The 17,744-nt window shown below is 38.2% G+C and overlaps 1 protein-coding gene across 6 annotated transcripts in view; it reads left to right on the forward strand.

Moving 5' to 3' along the window:
- The first annotated feature begins 1,194 nt into the window (after positions 1–1,194).
- The window catches only part of kcnb2b (potassium voltage-gated channel subfamily B member 2b), a 101,963-nt gene continuing 85,413 nt past the window's right edge, over positions 1,195–17,744 (forward strand). The window contains exons 1-6 of one of the 6 annotated variants that reach the window (XM_044104640.1): positions 1,230–1,253; positions 1,816–1,870; positions 3,635–3,728; positions 5,484–6,047; positions 6,266–6,348; positions 13,864–14,564. In XM_044104640.1, the coding sequence (XP_043960575.1) occupies positions 13,980–14,564 (585 nt within the window). In that variant the 5' untranslated portion in view covers positions 1,230–1,253; positions 1,816–1,870; positions 3,635–3,728; ... (1 more) ...; positions 6,266–6,348; positions 13,864–13,979. Of the gene's footprint in view, positions 1,254–1,815; positions 1,871–3,634; positions 3,729–5,483; positions 6,048–6,265; positions 6,349–7,644; positions 7,733–12,694; positions 13,335–13,863; positions 14,565–17,744 lie in introns of those variants that run through there. The other 5 variants (XM_044104641.1, XM_044104643.1, XM_044104645.1 and 2 more) reach the window with 5 other exon arrangements.

Here is a 17,744-nt window from a genome sequence, read left to right on the forward strand (position 1 = left end):
GTATATCTCAAAGATCAGCCATCACGAGCTGGGATGTAGTCCTACAGTAAAGTCTGTGCCGAAATACACGCGGACCCATGTGCACATTCGACATAACATATGTTTGGTTTCAGCACTAACAGGCACTGTTCGTCGTGTCGCGGGTGCACACGCCTCAATTGCTATATCCATTCTAACTTGTAATTTTGAGTGTCAAACAATTTCCTGGTTCAGATATTCAAAAAAAGCTGCTTTCAGATTGAAGTTCACTGGGAGGGAGTCACGTGATGCTGTAATTATACATCATCATGACGTTGTATTAATTGAGTGTTATCTATTAAATTGAATATTGTATTTTTTGTATGCTTTGATATAAGTTTACTTGAATTAGAAGTAATTATTTTTTTTTATTTTTTTTTTTATCTTTCTGGATGCCAAATGTAAAAATGCTGCGCAACTTCTCGAACCTTTTTCACCTGAAAATGAGCAAACTAACACCATCAGAAGTGAACTATGTCATAGACCTATAATTTTTTGTCCTGTTTAAAGTCATTACAGAGCCCCACCACTATCCTACTCACATTATGTTCATCTACCTCATTTTACTTTGAGTCTCCAGAACACACTGATGCAATTGAATTCTCGTCACAATAATTAAACAGACTTAAATGAACAAAATTAGCTTTTTTGACTGCAATGAAATGGATAAAATTTCAGAGTAATGTTACTTTTAGTTCCTCATGCCAGAAAGGTAGCAGGAAGAGGGAATCTGGCTGGAGCTGATTGGGTCACTGTACAGTAGTGTGGTCAAGGACCAGCAAGGTGAACAAAAAAAAACAGTATCAGCCACCAGTTCCAGATTCTTCTGATGACTTTTATTTGTTACTTTTGACCCTGACAACCCCCTACTAAGCTTCCAAGAACTCACTGTTTTTATAGCCAATTGGCAACACACCTGCAATTGAGTGGACCAAGTCACAATTAAACAGGTCAAAAAAACAAAATCTAAACAGCGAAACAAGAATACAGTTATTTATCTAATTTTCAAACTCATCTACATAATGAAATGATCTGCAAAATAAACGATGCAATACAAGATAACTCAAAAGTTAATTTAAAGAAAAACAAACAAAGCAATACTCAAAAGAAAACCCTCTAATTGGTAGAACCCAACAAGTTGATCAATGACATCATCCAGCCATTTAAGCAGGAAATGCTGGGCTGGCCACTCCCATACTCCTGCCCTGCTGCAGATCTACGAGGGACAAGCAATGGTGAGTAAAAGTGAAAACAAAGACCATGATGTACTTTGAAACAAAATAAACAAATTCAACCAATAGTCCAGAAGCCGTAGCTTTAACCTAAACATATAAATAGATGGAAACTGCAACATAATGCTAACACAAACAAACCTGGGATAGTAAGTGAAGCAACATTGAAAAGTAATGTTTAAATTTAAGCATTATAACCAACTATAGGAAGTACGTGAATCAGAAATAAGAGTAAATGACAAGTGGTGAACAGAAACTGATCCACTTTTTCACAGTTACACAAATTTATAGAAAACCGACTGCAGACTGTAGTTCTTGCTTTTCTGAGCTGACTTCTACTTGGTACGTTCTGCGGAGTCACTTTGAAACTGTTGTTCAATGATCCCTTTGGGTTTTTCAAATGTCTCACTTTGAGGGATAAATAATTAAAATAAAATTAACTTAATTAGCTACTCGTTTCTTGTCCAACCTTTATCTCAGTGTACCAGAGGGATGCCATTTCCATTCCTGCCACATGCCTGTGAGGCCTTTCTTTGGAAGGATTTATTTCTCTCTTGTCTTTTAGAAAGGTCCAGAAAGATTTTCAGCCACAGGAGTTGCTGTCAGGGGCCCCAGAAATGGTATTTTGATAACCTTCCCACATGAAAGTATAAGCTTGTGTCTGATCCCTGCACAAGAAGGTTAATATGGGCGCAATGATCCAAAGAGCAGCCATTTGTCCTCTTGGGGGTTGTCCTTTTAGGTGACAGCAATATCTCATCTTGATACGTCTCATTATTACTCCACATTTGGACGAGGGCATAAGATACACATGACTGCCAAAGCATGCTGCATGATGGATCAGCACTGTACTTGGCTTGTCAATAGGGATTTGTATGAGTGTGATTTTTAAGCACAGTAAAAGAAAAAAAATCAATCGTGGCCGGCGTTTTCCTAAATCGATTTCTGAGCTAAAATGACGTCACCTCACACAGGATTGGAAAAAACTTTACTTTTCTTCTACAGAAAATGTAATGGGTCAACATGGATCTTTGGTGGGTTAAAAAGCAACAGGAACAAAAGAATATTTAATTTATTTTAAGGCACTGGTAGGAAAGGAAGCTAGCCTGAGATTTATAGTGGCAAGAAAAACCTCAATGGCTTCCACTGAAAGAACTGTGTGACATTAGCCAGACACGATGATCATTACACCGTCCTTAAGAAGAATAAAATATTCAGTCATTAGACAAACAAATTGTATGTTCTGCAATCATAACATTAACATCTGAGGCTATTTTCAGAACACACAGAATTTCTATTTATACATACAATATTGTATTCTTTAGACAAGAAAAAGCTATGGAGAAATTTTACACTAGATTTAGTTCACCTTTCTTTCTGGTCAATTAAATGCAATATAGACTGCTGTTATGTTTGTATTTGCATACGAGAGTCACTGAAAGAGAGCGAGAGCAGAAAAGCACTTAAAAAAGGTAGTAACAATATTTACTTCTCAGAAAAAATTAAAAGAATTTTCCGAATTGAGCCTCTTGAGAACTTGCACTGAAGACAAAAAAGAGGAAATTGATGCGTTTGTCAATGGTGTTTCTAATAATCCCCAAAATGAAGGTGTTTTTGTGTGTTTCTTGCTAAGGTTCTTGAGTAAACAACTGCAGTGCATCTATCAGGCCTGCCATTCCCATTACATTTTGTGAAATATGTAAACACATATTTCCCAAATTCTTGAGTACCTAGCCCTTAATTTGCATATTGAGGGGAGGATTAAATATGCAATACTTATTTAGTATTCTAGACTGTGGGAGACTTGCAATGTTTACGAAAGAAGAAAATATGTAAAGCTTCAGCTGTTTGCCTCTTGGGGCCTGACATTTCAACATTTTCTGCAAAGAACTTGTATAATGTCACATCTTTGAATGCTTATTTTGACTTTGGAAGACCCAAACCATATGGAATACAGTGTATTTAAATAGTATGCACTTTAAAAACTAAAAGAAGCAGAAATAAACTGAGTTGCTGTTGGAAATCATTTTCAGTGCCGTGCAAGTGCTTACAACTCTAAAAGATTTTCACACATTACAACCACAGAATTGAATATATTTTACTGGTATTCAATCTGATGGATCAACATAAAGTGATTCATTATTGGAAGTTGGTATAAAGGGTCTGCTTTGTGTTTATATTCACCTTTCCTGAGTCTACACTTTGTTGAACCAGTTTTGCTGCAATTAAAGTTGCAAGGTCGTTTGGGTTATGTCTGTTTCAGCTTTGACTCTTTTTTTTTTTTTTTTTTTCCACAGAATAGCTCAAGCTTAGTCAGACACTCATCATTTGGAGTAAATGTATGAGCATTAATTCTCAATTATTGCCACTCTATTTCATTATAGGAGCGCTATAATAAAATAGAGCCCAGCAGTCAATGGGCGAGACGTGGCACACACCCTGGACAGGTTGCAAGTCCATCGCAGCTTTTGTATGCATGTAAGCGTTTTTTTGTAACTACCTTATTAATGTGAATTTGCTCCGTGTTCCTGAGTTTCGAGTCTCTGCTGTATCAATTTATGTCTTGTGTCTCTGTGTTTAGAGCTGGAGAGAGGCATCTAAAGTAAAACTGTGTCAGCCACAAAAAAGCTAGCAACAACTCACGCTTTCTCTTGCTTTTCTTTAAATGTATGAAAACTTTAGTAAACTGGATTTTATTCACAGTGACAACAAAAGTGAGATAAATGGAAAACACAGTCTACTTTTGTGGAGAAAATGGCAGTAAGAAGTGAACTTGTAAAATTAGGACAAGTTGCCTGGAATTGTGTATTTTAGGAACGCGTGTTCAATGATGAATTGAATAACATGTCAGATTTAAGTGTCCCTGTGATGGGTTATTTTTCATAATGATGTGTTTTTCTCAGAAAGCAATGCATTTTGTGAGTCTGCACCAGTTGTAAGTTGGCATATGTTTTTAATCTGTTTTCTTTGCTTGTTAAATCTTACAAAAATGAATGAATAGGGATGATTATAATTGCGTAGATGGCGGACATAAGGTTAAAACAAGCAGGATACTGGGAGGATTACAGAGAGTCAATCTACTGAAATGTGTACCTAGCATTGTGCCATTATAAGTTAGAACAAGAGATAGCTGATACATTTTTAAGATATCAAGGTTTGCTATGGAACTTTACATGGTTATAAAAATCATATGTTAAAAATGTCTAAAGATGAACCCAATGTACTAGATAAAAAATATGTATATATATTTATTTTAGCTGCACCTTTGTCTTTTTAATTATTGTTGTTCTTTTGGTGGTCTTTTTTCAAAAAGAATCATGACTAATAAGTGAAAAATTTAGATCAAAATCAAGTATGAGCCTTTCTGGTGAACATGATCAGATGAATAAAAGCTCTTGTATCTCATTATCTGCTATAGGACACCAGCCACCACCACCCATCAACATGCTGAAACTCTGACCCTTGAGCACTTAGCAGTCATTACTGTCCTATTATGTGGCTTATGTGATCCCATTGAAAGTTGGTCTCCAGTTTTGTTGTGTTTTTTGTTTTATTTTGTTTGTTTTTTTCAAAATCAGAACTTGCTGTTCAGATTCATCTTTCAGAAATGTTATGTCTTTGTTAACGCAATTTAGGTGTATGCATCATTTATGGACCAGCTTAGTTGAGTTATTTTCCAAGTTATGATGAATAACGACTATGTACCATATTTGAATGGCCTATTCTGTTGTTGTTGAGTGTCTGGGAGAAACCACAGGAAACAGGGAGTCATACATCACTAATTCAATGTTTTTCTACAATTTGAATGGTAGAAAAAAGTAATGATGAAAATTTTATCATTACTTTACATCTATTTTGTGCTATTAACATGTAGTTTTTTCCACTCCTGAAAAATATTCTCAAATTAAAAGAACAAATGTAGAGGTTTCTGTATATCTCTAGTTAAAATGCGTATGTTTACATTTACATAATACAAATAATGCCAGGATATCCACCAGTGAATCATAATGCTGACATTCAGCCATTCCATGATGAGTTTTTGTTCAACATTAAATTATATTTGCTTGGGAAGTAATATCCACTGTTTTAGTGATTATAATACAAAGTTCAACAAAGAAAGTATTTATTGCTCCCTTACCTTTTTTTTTTTTTGAGAAACTAATCTTAAAACACACATAAAAAGATAAATATAAACCATTCATTTGTTAAACATTTATTGTAACTTTTTTTCAGGATTTTCAAAGAAAAGAAATGTGCATCTGAATGAAGACTACTTGATTTCAGAGACTGCAAAGATTAGGTTAATATCAAAAGCAGACTGGATGTTACAGCGTAGTCTAATAAGGGGGTGTTGAGGAGATGATGGCTGAAGTGAAAACATGTTGGTCTGATTCCACTGATCTTCAATGGCATCGAGAGAACAGGATATCCTGGCACTGAGGGAGAGACCGACCCTTTTGGATTTAGAGATAAAGGATATTGAGAAACCTCAGACTTTCCAAAGAATTCTGACTTCCAGGACAGGTTCCCGATAAAAACGTTTGTACAATGAATCTGGCATTATTTTTATCTCACAACTTGTACTGCTTTATTTGACTGTCCTGCTGGAGTCTTTAAACGTTGCCCAATTCAACCAACTGAAGACAAAATGCTCCCACAAATTTCCCCTTTGGGGATCAATAAAGTATTCATCATCATCATCATCATCACAAAATCCACCTGATCTGGCCAGAAGTACGTTTGACGTTAAATATTACACCAAGCTGGAACACCATCAATATAAGGCCAGCATTTTAGGTAAACTGCCACTGCTCCCATCCCTTTTAACATAAAATACTTTTATGTATTGAACATACTTTTATGTATTGAATAGCATGTTTTGAATGGTATTCACCAGCATTTCTGATTTATCTGTGCTGAGAGAGAAAAAAACATGCCATCTTATTATCCCTCCCTGGAGTGAACAAAGTTTGGTTTTCCTGTCCAAATGATTAATCTGTCACATTATTTTCCAGAGAGACTCATAACCCGGCACTACCTGTGGACCCAATTACACAAGCGACAACAGCATTGACGCAACTCCCTGACTTATAGAAGTGTAAGCATGCAATTTTTCTAAACTTAGCATGAAATAAATGTGATTAGCATCCAAGCTTCATTGTCCACATATCTGGTGTGAACTTTACAAACACTCATTATGGTCATAAAAGTGATATTTATCTGGGGCCTCTACTGATTTCCTGTGAGCTTTTCAGGTTGGAGTTTTGATCTCATATCCAAAAAATTGGTGCACAACTTAAATCTGAGGAGTTCAACAAAGTAATGCTGCAAGTAAGTGAATTAATGCAATCTGCTGTGTTTTCATAAAGTGAGACACTTTAAAGCCACTAGACACAATTTGGAGACAAGATATTTGCCACTCAATATCTAAAAACCTGTTAGTTTTCTGTTGAGAATGGTTAAGGTCAGGGTTTTGGATAGACTATTTTAGAAACCATATGTATGTTTGATCATTGTCCTTCCAGAGCACCCAACTGTGTCCACCTTTCAGTCACCGAGCTGCTGATTTGTAGTAATCTTGATTATTTATTATTATACTTCATACATTATACTACCAACACCATGCTTAACAGTTTAATAGCTGGAAATTTCCATTAAGTTTAAATGTTTCAGCTTGAGACAAGGTCTTCTTTCTTTCATTATTTTAGTCCAGGGTGATGCAAAACTACCTTCCCTAAGTGACACTGTTGTTCCAGACAATCCTATAAACCTCTTTTTATTCATCAGACAGTGAAGCCATGTGTCATTTTCCAGACATGATAAAGTGACATGCCTCAAACAATCTGCAAACATTCATGAAAGAATCACAGCAACACTCAAAATAACATTGTAACATGATACAAAGCTAAAAAAAACAAAAAACGTAGGGCAGAATGGTTAATGCCTGCTGCACATCCAAAATATCCAGCTATTTTCTTCCACATTCAGTAGACATTAATATTACAAGTGGGGCTCAAGAGGTACAAACTTAAGGTAAAGAATAACAATTCAATACAGTCCAACTAACCTGCCAGCAACATCACCATTACCTCATTACTATGCATCCCATGGCCTCTCCTGTCTGTCTTTCACTTTAGCGTACAACGCACAGTGATCACTGGAACAGGCTGGAGGTGTTACACATGCCCGGACTGCAAAAAAGCTTTTCTCATAAGATAACCCCCAAAAGCACCAGCAGGTCAAAAATGCCAACACAGGTGCTTTTGCTCCTATTAGCCTGACTGCATTATTTTCATATCACCACACTGCCACAAGCCCTTTGGGTTAAGGAGCAGCAATCTGTATCTCGTCTACCCGGAGAGGAGGCACCAATCACCCCAATGAATGCTGATGAATGCGCTATAAACTCCTGAAATCCAGAGGTTGTGATGAGCTGCAACAAAAGAAACAGAATTCTCTCTTTGGTAAACATCAACACTGAGGTGGGCAAAGATTTGCATTTGTGTGTGTGTTGTTTTTTTTTCTTTTGTCTGACTGTGGTAAGGGTGCATGCTCTGGACAACATGACTGCGAGAGTATCGAACAGACTACACCAGCAGAGATGCCAGTGACGGTAAAAACACAAAACGAAATCCATTTAATTTGTGACCCATGGGCTGGGAGGTATTATGCAAACATAACCAGCTGGATGAAGTGGAAATCAATCACATCTGTGTTCGTCTGCTGCACCACAGAGTGCTGTGGACAGTCAAATGAGAGAGTTTTTTTTGTTTTTTGGGTTTTTTTTAAGAATATTTCAGGACATAGTTCCCTCACTTTGATTGATAGCAGAGTGGAAAGATAATACACATGAGGAGATGCAGAGGTGGATGATATATTGCAAAGGTCCAGAGTTGGATTCAAAGCAGGGTTTAGTAGCTGCATGGTTACACATTCCACACAAAGACCCCTGAACCCCTGAGGAGGACCCCTGCATGCTACAGTTGTCTTTTTGCACAGGCGAATACCAAAGCGTTCTTATTGTGTGCTGGGTATTTTTGACACAATATGCCAAGCTTACAACATCAGTGGGGAACAGGTGCCTTTGTGGGATGAATGGAGACATGACAAAGATTAATGGTTGTGACGCAGATCATTATACTAAAGCCACCCACAGTGGGAGGGTAGGTAGCTATGTGTGTGAGTGTGTGTGTGGATGTCAGTGTGGACCTTGACATGGGCAGCAGCTAAAAATAGCCAAATAGAATAAATAGTGTGTGGAGTATTTCCTCCCTCTTATGAGCTACAACACACGCACATCAATACACGCACGCACACTTTTACTTTAATTTTACCAAAAATATTTAATGGAAAAAAAAAAAAAAGACAGCCTGGGATTTCCATGTAAAATAGAAATCAATATATTCTTCAACCATGCGTAATTTTAATTAGAATCATTCAATTCAAGCATTCCATTCATAGAACAGCATTCCACATCAATTGAATGCTACTTATTGTTATTTAAATCACTTTGACTTTTGCTCTTCCGCCCCTATAGAAGCTCACAGTTAATTCCAGCATTCACATGAGAAACGCAAAATAATCATTTGTCTCTCAGTTGTTTGGACACTGTTTCAAGTTGTTTGGACACTTGATTACTTCATCTGTTTCTCCTCTAATATAAATGGTTAGGACCATGGAAATATTTTTTTTCCCCCAACTTTCTGCAAGCATTAAGCTTTCAGTAAAAACCAAACCTATCAACAAAAAACTTCTCAGAAATGGTACAGCCTGGTTGAGCCTCAGGCTGATCTCAAGCACAGCTAAGACGAAGCACACTAAGCACAACACACTGAACCAAGCAGGACACCATGAAAGTGTTCATGTTCCAAAAGTTTTTAATTTCTATTCAGCTGTACATATTTTACATGACTTCAAACAAACTTAAGATATTATGTGTCTTTTAGGTCACAGGCACTAAACCAGGCAGTTTATAATTGGTAGATGATGGCAATGTTTGTTTGTATAGCTTGGATTTAATAATAAGCAATAATAATGCTTTGTTTTTTTTCAAAAGACAAATATAAAACTTGAACTGCAAAAGCTAGTCAGAGAAATTGAAAAAAAAAAAAAAAAAAAACAAGGGAGGTAAAATTATGATTAGATGCTGTGATTCAGAGAGCAGAGTGACATTTGCAAAGGAACTCTGTTTCACATTGACCGGTTGCTTTCTGCATGGTCCGGAGCATTTTGATAGATATTCTGTGCCCACTGGCTCTAAAACAACAAGTATGCTTCACAGTGAACCCCTGTCAAAGTCCAGCATATCTCAAATGTATGAGGCTTCTTATTTTCAGCAAGAAAAAAGAAATTCAGTAAATACAAAAAAGCAAGTAGCCAAAAACGTATCCAATAGGCAAAATTAATGAAGTGGAAAATATTTACAATTATTCTCTATGGTACAACAATTCAAAACAAAATAACCTTGACCTTTAACGATTAACGATTGCAAGCACGCTTGGTCTTCATTAGGGTTATCTTTTTCTTATATCATAAGAGCCTTTTCTATTTTTTGTATGTTGTTTTCAAGTTTGTTGAAGAAATTGCCATCCAAACACCAGAGGTCACAAAACCAAAATGGAACTGGCAACACTGACAAAAACAGTTAAATAGGTGAATTTAAATAAATAAAATAACAGAGAAAAGAAGAAGAGGGAAATGGGAAGAAGACGGGAAATAAATAAAAAAACACGGGAAAAAATGTTCCAGGATTCACAAGAATGGCGTATGGCCTTTCATATAACAATGAAATATTTTGTCCATTAAACTTTTCTATTCTTTTTACAACAATGGAAACAAGTTCATTAGTCTCCCACTAAACTTGTCCTTTAAGACAGTCACCAAGTTTTAATTTTGAGCCTTGCTCACACCACACCTCCACATTTAGCATGCTGGTTACCTACTACAGGTAAGATACTGTTGCTGGACAGTTAATAAAACTCACACAGAACCACTTCTGCACATTCAAAGTTTTCCTCTCGGCCGACCTCCATCAGCAATATAAAATTTATTTGTACAGCAAGTCCTAATCTAAATCCCACTGCCCAACCATTGCAAATTGTACAGAACCGATGTCCATCCATACATTCTCATCTTTATTGAACTTTCATGCTATTTAGAGTTACGTTTAATGATTCAAACAGCCGTTGGACTTACGAGGTCACTGGAGGCTGATTGAAAACAAGAAAACAGCTGAATCAGTCATTCTGAATCAGTCGGAATGACTGTGAAACTGTCGGCTAGCTGATGTAACCAACTGGATATTAAACTCTATTTGGCTCTCCGGTCAAATTTGCCTCCTTAACATTATGCTACTATTTGGGTTGCTTTCACGACAACCCACTCAAGCTCACATGCCCACATACTACATGGAAATGACAAAAAAAATCAACATCTTCATACTTTCAAACACTCTGAGAATAAAACAACATATTACAATTATTCTGATCCATTGCTAAGATAGTAATTATAGATATCACGCTGGTAAATAGAGTTATTCCACCCACACGGAAAGAAGATGCAAGCTGCCTTCAACTCTCTGGAGAACCAGTGCATGCAGGCTGACATCCACAGAGGAGGGAGGCATCTTCTGCAAGCATGTCTCACGCTGCACGCTCCGAGTGCAACAGAAGCTGCCATGCTCACTTTGGTGATCATTTCCAGTGAAACATCAGCGCAACCTGGTATATACTGACTCAGGGGATTGCCTGATTGGCTGCCAGGTTGATAATGAAAATTAATAAGAGTGGACACAGGCAATTACCCTTGATAATCTATGTGTCTCCTAATGAACAACTGTTTCATCAGCAGTTTTGTTAATATCTTAAATTTCACTATCGGGGGTCGAGATTGCTACCCTTTTACCAGAATTGGGTGCTGTCATGTTAAATTATGTTCCGGATCACAGAGGCAATTTAATATCCACATCACATCTCTTTCTAACACCTAGGAATATAAGTAATAAAGTTATATCAGGTATGCTTTAGGTGACCTTTAATCACCAGAAGCAGATCGTGAGCAACAAAATAGTGACCTTCCAAACATGCAATACCCATGGGGTTTAGGACATGGGCTACACGAATACAAAGGGCTGGTTTAGTCAATGCAGCCTTATTGATTGTTTGTCAAAGGAAAGAAGAAACATGGAAGGCAAATCAATTACACATGTGCAATGTGTAATCAAATTTCAGTAAAACTGCTGAGGCGTGGAAAAAAATCTTCAGTTGACATTTATGCTATTCCTATGTGCTGGTATGCATGCAAACTGAAGAAAGTAGCTGAATAGATAGAATATAAAGAGTTGGGGGGAGGGGGTTAATTGGAGAGACAAATATAAAGAAACACATCATTTTGGGGAAACAGCATCACAAAGATCAAGTAATACAATAGATGAGCCAGGAGTAAAGTTGTGGAAAAGTTAAAAATAATGTTTGGTGCATAAAAACAAAATACAAATCTTTGGGAACATTAGATTTTTTTTAAGTGTATAATACAAATCCATCCCAGGTATGGCTGTCCACCTGAACTGACAGACCAGGCAATGGGGCCATTAGAGAACCACCTCATAGTAACTCTGGAGGAGCTGCAGAGATCCACAGCTTGGGTGGAAGAATCTGTTGATAGAACAAATAAATATTAGTCCAACATTCCAAAAAACACACAATGTGTGATGGAAAGTTCATCACCATGGATGCACATTCCCTCACAGAACAGTGGTGGCAGCATCATGCTTTGGGGATGTTTTTCTTCAGTAAAGACAGAGAACTCTCAGTGTTGAAAGAAAGGATAAACGGAGAGAAATTGAATATACAGTCAGACAACGTGACTTGAAAAGTGATGCTTACATGCACTATTCAATCTGACTGTAATGATGCAAGCAAGAATAGGGAGAAAAACTTCCATCTAGAAAGTGACATACCCCAAAAACCTTGCTGCATGTTTTTCTATCTTTCTATTGTCTTTCTGGGGTTTTGGAGACACAGAAGTTGAGGATCTAAACTGAATTTTAAGTTATTAGAAAGAGCAAAAATAAAACACGTTTTCATTTGTTTTAGGGAAGATCCTTCACAGCTGTGCAGTAGGAACAGACTATTCTGCATTTCGAATAGGAGCAACTCTGCATTTTATGGTCATTACACTGAAAAGTCTTCTGCGGCAAAATGCGCCTCCATCATATGCGTTATGGTACACGCGGAAGGGTGTGTGTTTGTTATTTCGCTCAGTTTCCGCACATCTATATCTGCTCTAATCACACATGCGTGGTATAGATTTTCTTGTACAATTCAAATGAAACAACAAGCAACAATTATGTGAAGCATAATTTTTCGCTTAGCTTTGTTTTTGTTAAGTTCACTTCGGGAGAGCAACCTGCTGCCGGGTGTGATTTGGTCATCACCTTTGTGCTGCGGTGCAGCCTGTGCAGCGCGCGCCTCTCCGCTCCTCCTTTCTGTAGTACACAGCGGGACACTCCGCAGTTCGCTCATCCCGCTCCTTCCCCTTGCCTTCTTTTTACGCGCTCGGCGTCTCTGCATTGACAGCGCTTGAGAGAGCCAGTCTTCTTCAGAGGTTTTTAGGTGCTGGAAAGGCGCAGGGCAGTCAGCTTTCCGATGGCGAAGCGGTCCATGTGGTCGTTCATAGAGAAGGATTAAAACCTTTTTTATCTTTCTTTCTTTTTGTTTTCCCTCCCTCCACCTCTTTCTGTATTTGTCTGTGTTTTCTCTCCACACTAATTTTCCACATAATGAGGGACGCGCGTTGTGTGCGCGGAGTGCTCCCCTCAGTCGTATCCGCCTAACTGAAGGGGGATCCCGGCTCGTTTTTCCCCCTCTGCTCCCTTAGGACACTGAGGAGTTTGCATGAAAAGGCTGGTTTACAGCGGCAAGGTGAGACTGGCTATTTAATGGGACATTAATAACATTGTTAGCCTGTTGTTACTTTACACTGAGACCAAAAGGAATTTGTGAGCTGTAAGAGAACTGATACGGGAGGTAGGTGGTGGATTGCTAGGGGGCTCAGAGTGACTACAGAACACTTACAGTGTAACAGGTATGCTGCAGTGTACACACACACTCATATATATATAATTTTTTTTTGTGTGTGTGTTTTGTTCATTGTTTTTCTTTTCCACACACATAATATACCTTATGAATCAACACGTCCTGAATCAAATTTGTTATTCAAAATGGCCAAGGCCAAATGTAACTAAGCTAAAAAAAAACAAAAAAACAAACATATGACAGATGGATAATCTTCCAAAGTTTTTGCCACACTTATAGATAAATATGTAAGGTTGAATTTTATTATGGTCTGCTATAAGAGTCACGCTGATGTGAGATTAAAGCCTTACTATGAAAAAACAACATTGCTGGATCACAAAGCAAAGCTGCTACCTTGACTGGTAAAGTGGAATCATTGATTTGGTCCAATGCTTTCTAAGAAATGTGATGAAAGAGATCAATAACACTGTGCAGCTGTCATAAGGGTTGACTGGATGTCTGCAACCTGAAGGGAGGTGCTCTATGTTGGATACGTTTAATTTCTTTGTCTCAGAAGTCTTCTCTCTTGTTTTTTTCAGCCATGGAGGGACTTGCCTAAAGAGGATGCAACTTAAGTCAAAAGTTTCATACTTTTTCCCCAGTTTTAGTCTTTGCCAGTTGCAAGATCTTCCAAGAAGTTTCCAATTCCATTATCATGGCCGAGAAGCTTGGAATGGCGGGGCCTAAACCCAACAACGTCCGAACTGCCCCACCTCTGCCCCCCGAGCCCATTGAGATCATCCGCACCAAAGCCAGATCACGCAGGGTCCGCCTTAATGTTGGGGGTCTGAACCATGAGGTCTTGTGGCGGACCCTTGATCGCCTGCCCCGGACCCGGCTTGGCAAGCTACGAGACTGCAACACCCATGAGTCCCTCATGGAGATCTGCGATGACTACAGCCTGAACGAGAATGAGTACTTCTTTGACCGGCACCCGGGGGCCTTCACCTCCATCCTGAACTTCTACCGCACGGGCAAGCTGCACATGATGGAGGAAATGTGCGCCTTGTCGTTTGGCCAAGAGCTGGACTACTGGGGGATCGACGAGATCTACCTGGAGTCCTGCTGCCAGGCCCGCTACCACCAGAAGAAAGAGCAGATGAACGAGGAGCTGCGGAGGGAGGCTGAGACTATGAGGGAAAGAGAGGGAGAAGGAGAGTTCGATAACACCTGCTGCCCGGAGAAGAGGAGGAAACTGTGGGATCTCCTGGAGAAGCCCAGCTCCTCAGTGGCTGCCAAGGTAAGAATCCAAGACTAGAAAGTGAGATTGTACTGCCTGAGTCTCACATTTCCTGCTTACAATCAAAGCCAAACACTCTGGTTGCATAATATCACATTGCAGGCATGCTTGTTAAAGACCAACTCCCACGTGCGCTTCAAAACATGCTCACGAGTTCATCAGCTTGAATCTGATATGGTCAGTAGAAACAGTGGCTAAGATGAAACAGTGAAGCTTTTATGAGGATATGACTAAATGCAGAAAGTCAAAAATATTTTCATGTCAACCAACTTAACTTTATGTCCTTCATAAGAAGAGATTCATGTCTCTACTGATGCGACATTGTTTTGAGTCAGTCTTAGTGGCTGGATGATAGAACAGAATTCTCACAGGTATATTATTGCCGTTCTAAGCATTTACTTGCGTTAAATTATATAATTTTATTCAAAACCAAGGTTCTCTCTCTACAATACTGTTGTATTAGTTGGTTCAGTTTTCATTTCAAGAAATGACAAATTCTCTTCCTATAGAGAGAATGTTAAATTTGATACATCAGTTCTGATAAAATGGTTGTTTTTTTTTACAGACCTAACTTCTTAGTGTTTAGTTTTGAGAATTGCTTGTATCCCATTATAATAGCCAGCTTTGTGTACATGTTTGCATGTGAAAGTTAGAAACTGTCCGACTACAACACCATCACATTAAGAAAATTCTAAGATCTGTACCACATAAGAGCAACAATATGCTGCAAGTTTTTTTGATAGAAGTTTACTGCCTCCATTTTATTTTTACAATTTCTTACTGAAGTCACTAAGTGCATCAAAAACCAAGGCTTGTCATTGTGCTGGGTGGAAAAAAGTGTGATTGTTCACTTTAATGCATTTATTGAACAAGAAAAAAATGACCAGTTATGGGGGGCTTTATATGTCACTGGTTAATGTATTTTGTTTACTGGCCAAGTAAACAAAAAACTTGGCCAGTATTTTGGCCAAGTAAAATACTGGCTAGCATATAGCCAGCCTATATAGAATAAAAAAGCAGGTTGTCTTCTGTTGTAGGGCTGCTTTGATAGCCCTGAATAAAATAAACAATATAAATCCGATTGATTTTTTTCCAAACTTTAGGAATGTGTTATTTTTCCTAAGTGTAAGAAGACTAGGTCTGATCTGTTATATGTTATGTTTATTTGTAAAAAGAAGTGATGCATCTAATGAGCAGGGAAAAACTGGATGACCATAGAAAATCACAATAACAAAATGCTCCATTCCATTCATCCATAACATTAAAAAATAAATTCAATGTATATTTTTTTGTCTTTGATCTGTTGATTAGTGATCAGAGCTGATTAATAAGGGAAAATAGACTGATTTCAATCTCTTGTCTATTGATCGGTGCATCTCTAAATCCTGCTTTTGTGCAACTTGGCTAACTTATATTAAAAACCTTTTGAGTCATTGGTCAAGAGTTAAAAGAAAAGATGTGACACCTCTCATTCGAAGGAGATTAATTATCTTTTTAATGGCTATTATGTCGAATGTTCCCACTTCCAGCACTATTGGCATATTCCCTATTTTCTATGAATCAGCCATTGGCAGTGACTGACAATGATCCTGTCTCAGCTTGATTACAGCATTCATCCTTTATAGGGAAGCCGTGTATCATATGAATTAATTAGACAGAGACTGCCGATATCTAATTTAGGGCCTAAGTCATGTGACAGCACTTGAGTAATTTGCTATGCTGTATGGTGTCTGAAGTGATTTACTCCTCCGTGGAGTTGTTTTTGACTCTAGACACATCTGTGCATTGCTGACTTGTTCACCATCATGATGGGGGAAGCCCTTGGATAATTGAAGGGGAATTCCATCCTAAATCAAATTGTATTAACATCCTGCTGACAGGCCTACGTGGAGAGCCTGATCATGACTCCAATAGCTCAGGCTATCGGCAGCAGAAAGTCAGACGGAAGTACAGTGGTGGGGCTGCATACTTACAGCAGCTCTCTTGAGATCAGGGAAGCCTTTTACGGCTCATACGTCGTGCAGTGAGCTCTCTTGAAAGCTCCTGACTAAGGAAATGCCATTACTAGTCGACTACAATGCCACGTGCTTTCATACAGGCAACCAAAACTCTTTATCTAACACAATTTGGCTTCTGGCACACACATTTCCCCTTTCCTAGTTTCTTTTATTTTCCTTTTACTCAGTCTTCTTAGGTCATTTGTGCCAGTTTTTTGTGCTTTATGCCACCTACAGCCCTTTTGGCTCTTAAATGAAAGGTAAGCATGAAAGTGGTGACCTTTTTCACAGAGTCAATTAAGCCATGATTTCATTCAACAAGGCTTACATGGCCTTGGCTTTTAAACTGAAAAGATAGAAATCCAATATACGTATAAAATCTAGTAGCTAGAAGCTGTGGAAAGAGGTTCAGAGAAAAAACCGGCAGAACAATGCTTTGAGTGATTTAAACTGTTCAGTCATGTACGTTCTGCCCAGGTTGCTGAGCTTGATGTTTGCAAACATTTAGCAATGAATTATAAATGAAAAGGTAAAAAGAAATATTCAGTGGTTTTTATGTGTAACTCTATGTTTTATTTTCCTTTTGGGGAGAAGACCTGGAATTTTAAAAAGTAATGATTTTGTTTGTGTGTATTCCTCAATAACTGAACCTTCTTTATGTTTATGTGAAATAAACTTTGATCCTTTTTTTGGTTTATATGTATTTGCTGGCCAACATGAATGGAGATAGAGATGACAGGAGCAATGCAAAATATATTCTGAACTTAAAAAAAAAAAAAATTGCTACAGTTGGCTGCAGCTACTAATAAGCTGTCTATATGTTTTAATACGCAATTACATTTTGCAGTTAGAGCTATTAAGTTTTTGGTGGCGCAAAGCATACATTCCTAATAAATTACATGACAAGATTCGGAGCTTTAAACATTTTTAGGTCGCCTTATTGGTATCAGGCTGCCCTAAGAAATAGTAGCAAAGGATCTGTGAGCATTTTAAAGAGATCAGTGCTTCTTCCTTGCAGAGTCAGCCAGCCACACACCCCCACACACACCATCCGAGTCCAGCCTTGTTCTTGCTCCTTAGTGTGGACGTGCTCCATTACTCTCCTTTTTATCTAATAAGCTAGACTAGCTGGTGGAAATAAGCAATGGGCCGGCATGGCCGCAGCCCTTTGCTGTTCGGTTCT

This window comes from Gambusia affinis, linkage group LG21 (assembly GCF_019740435.1).
Source record: "Gambusia affinis linkage group LG21, SWU_Gaff_1.0, whole genome shotgun sequence".
Classification (NCBI taxonomy): domain Eukaryota; kingdom Metazoa; phylum Chordata; class Actinopteri; order Cyprinodontiformes; family Poeciliidae; genus Gambusia; species Gambusia affinis.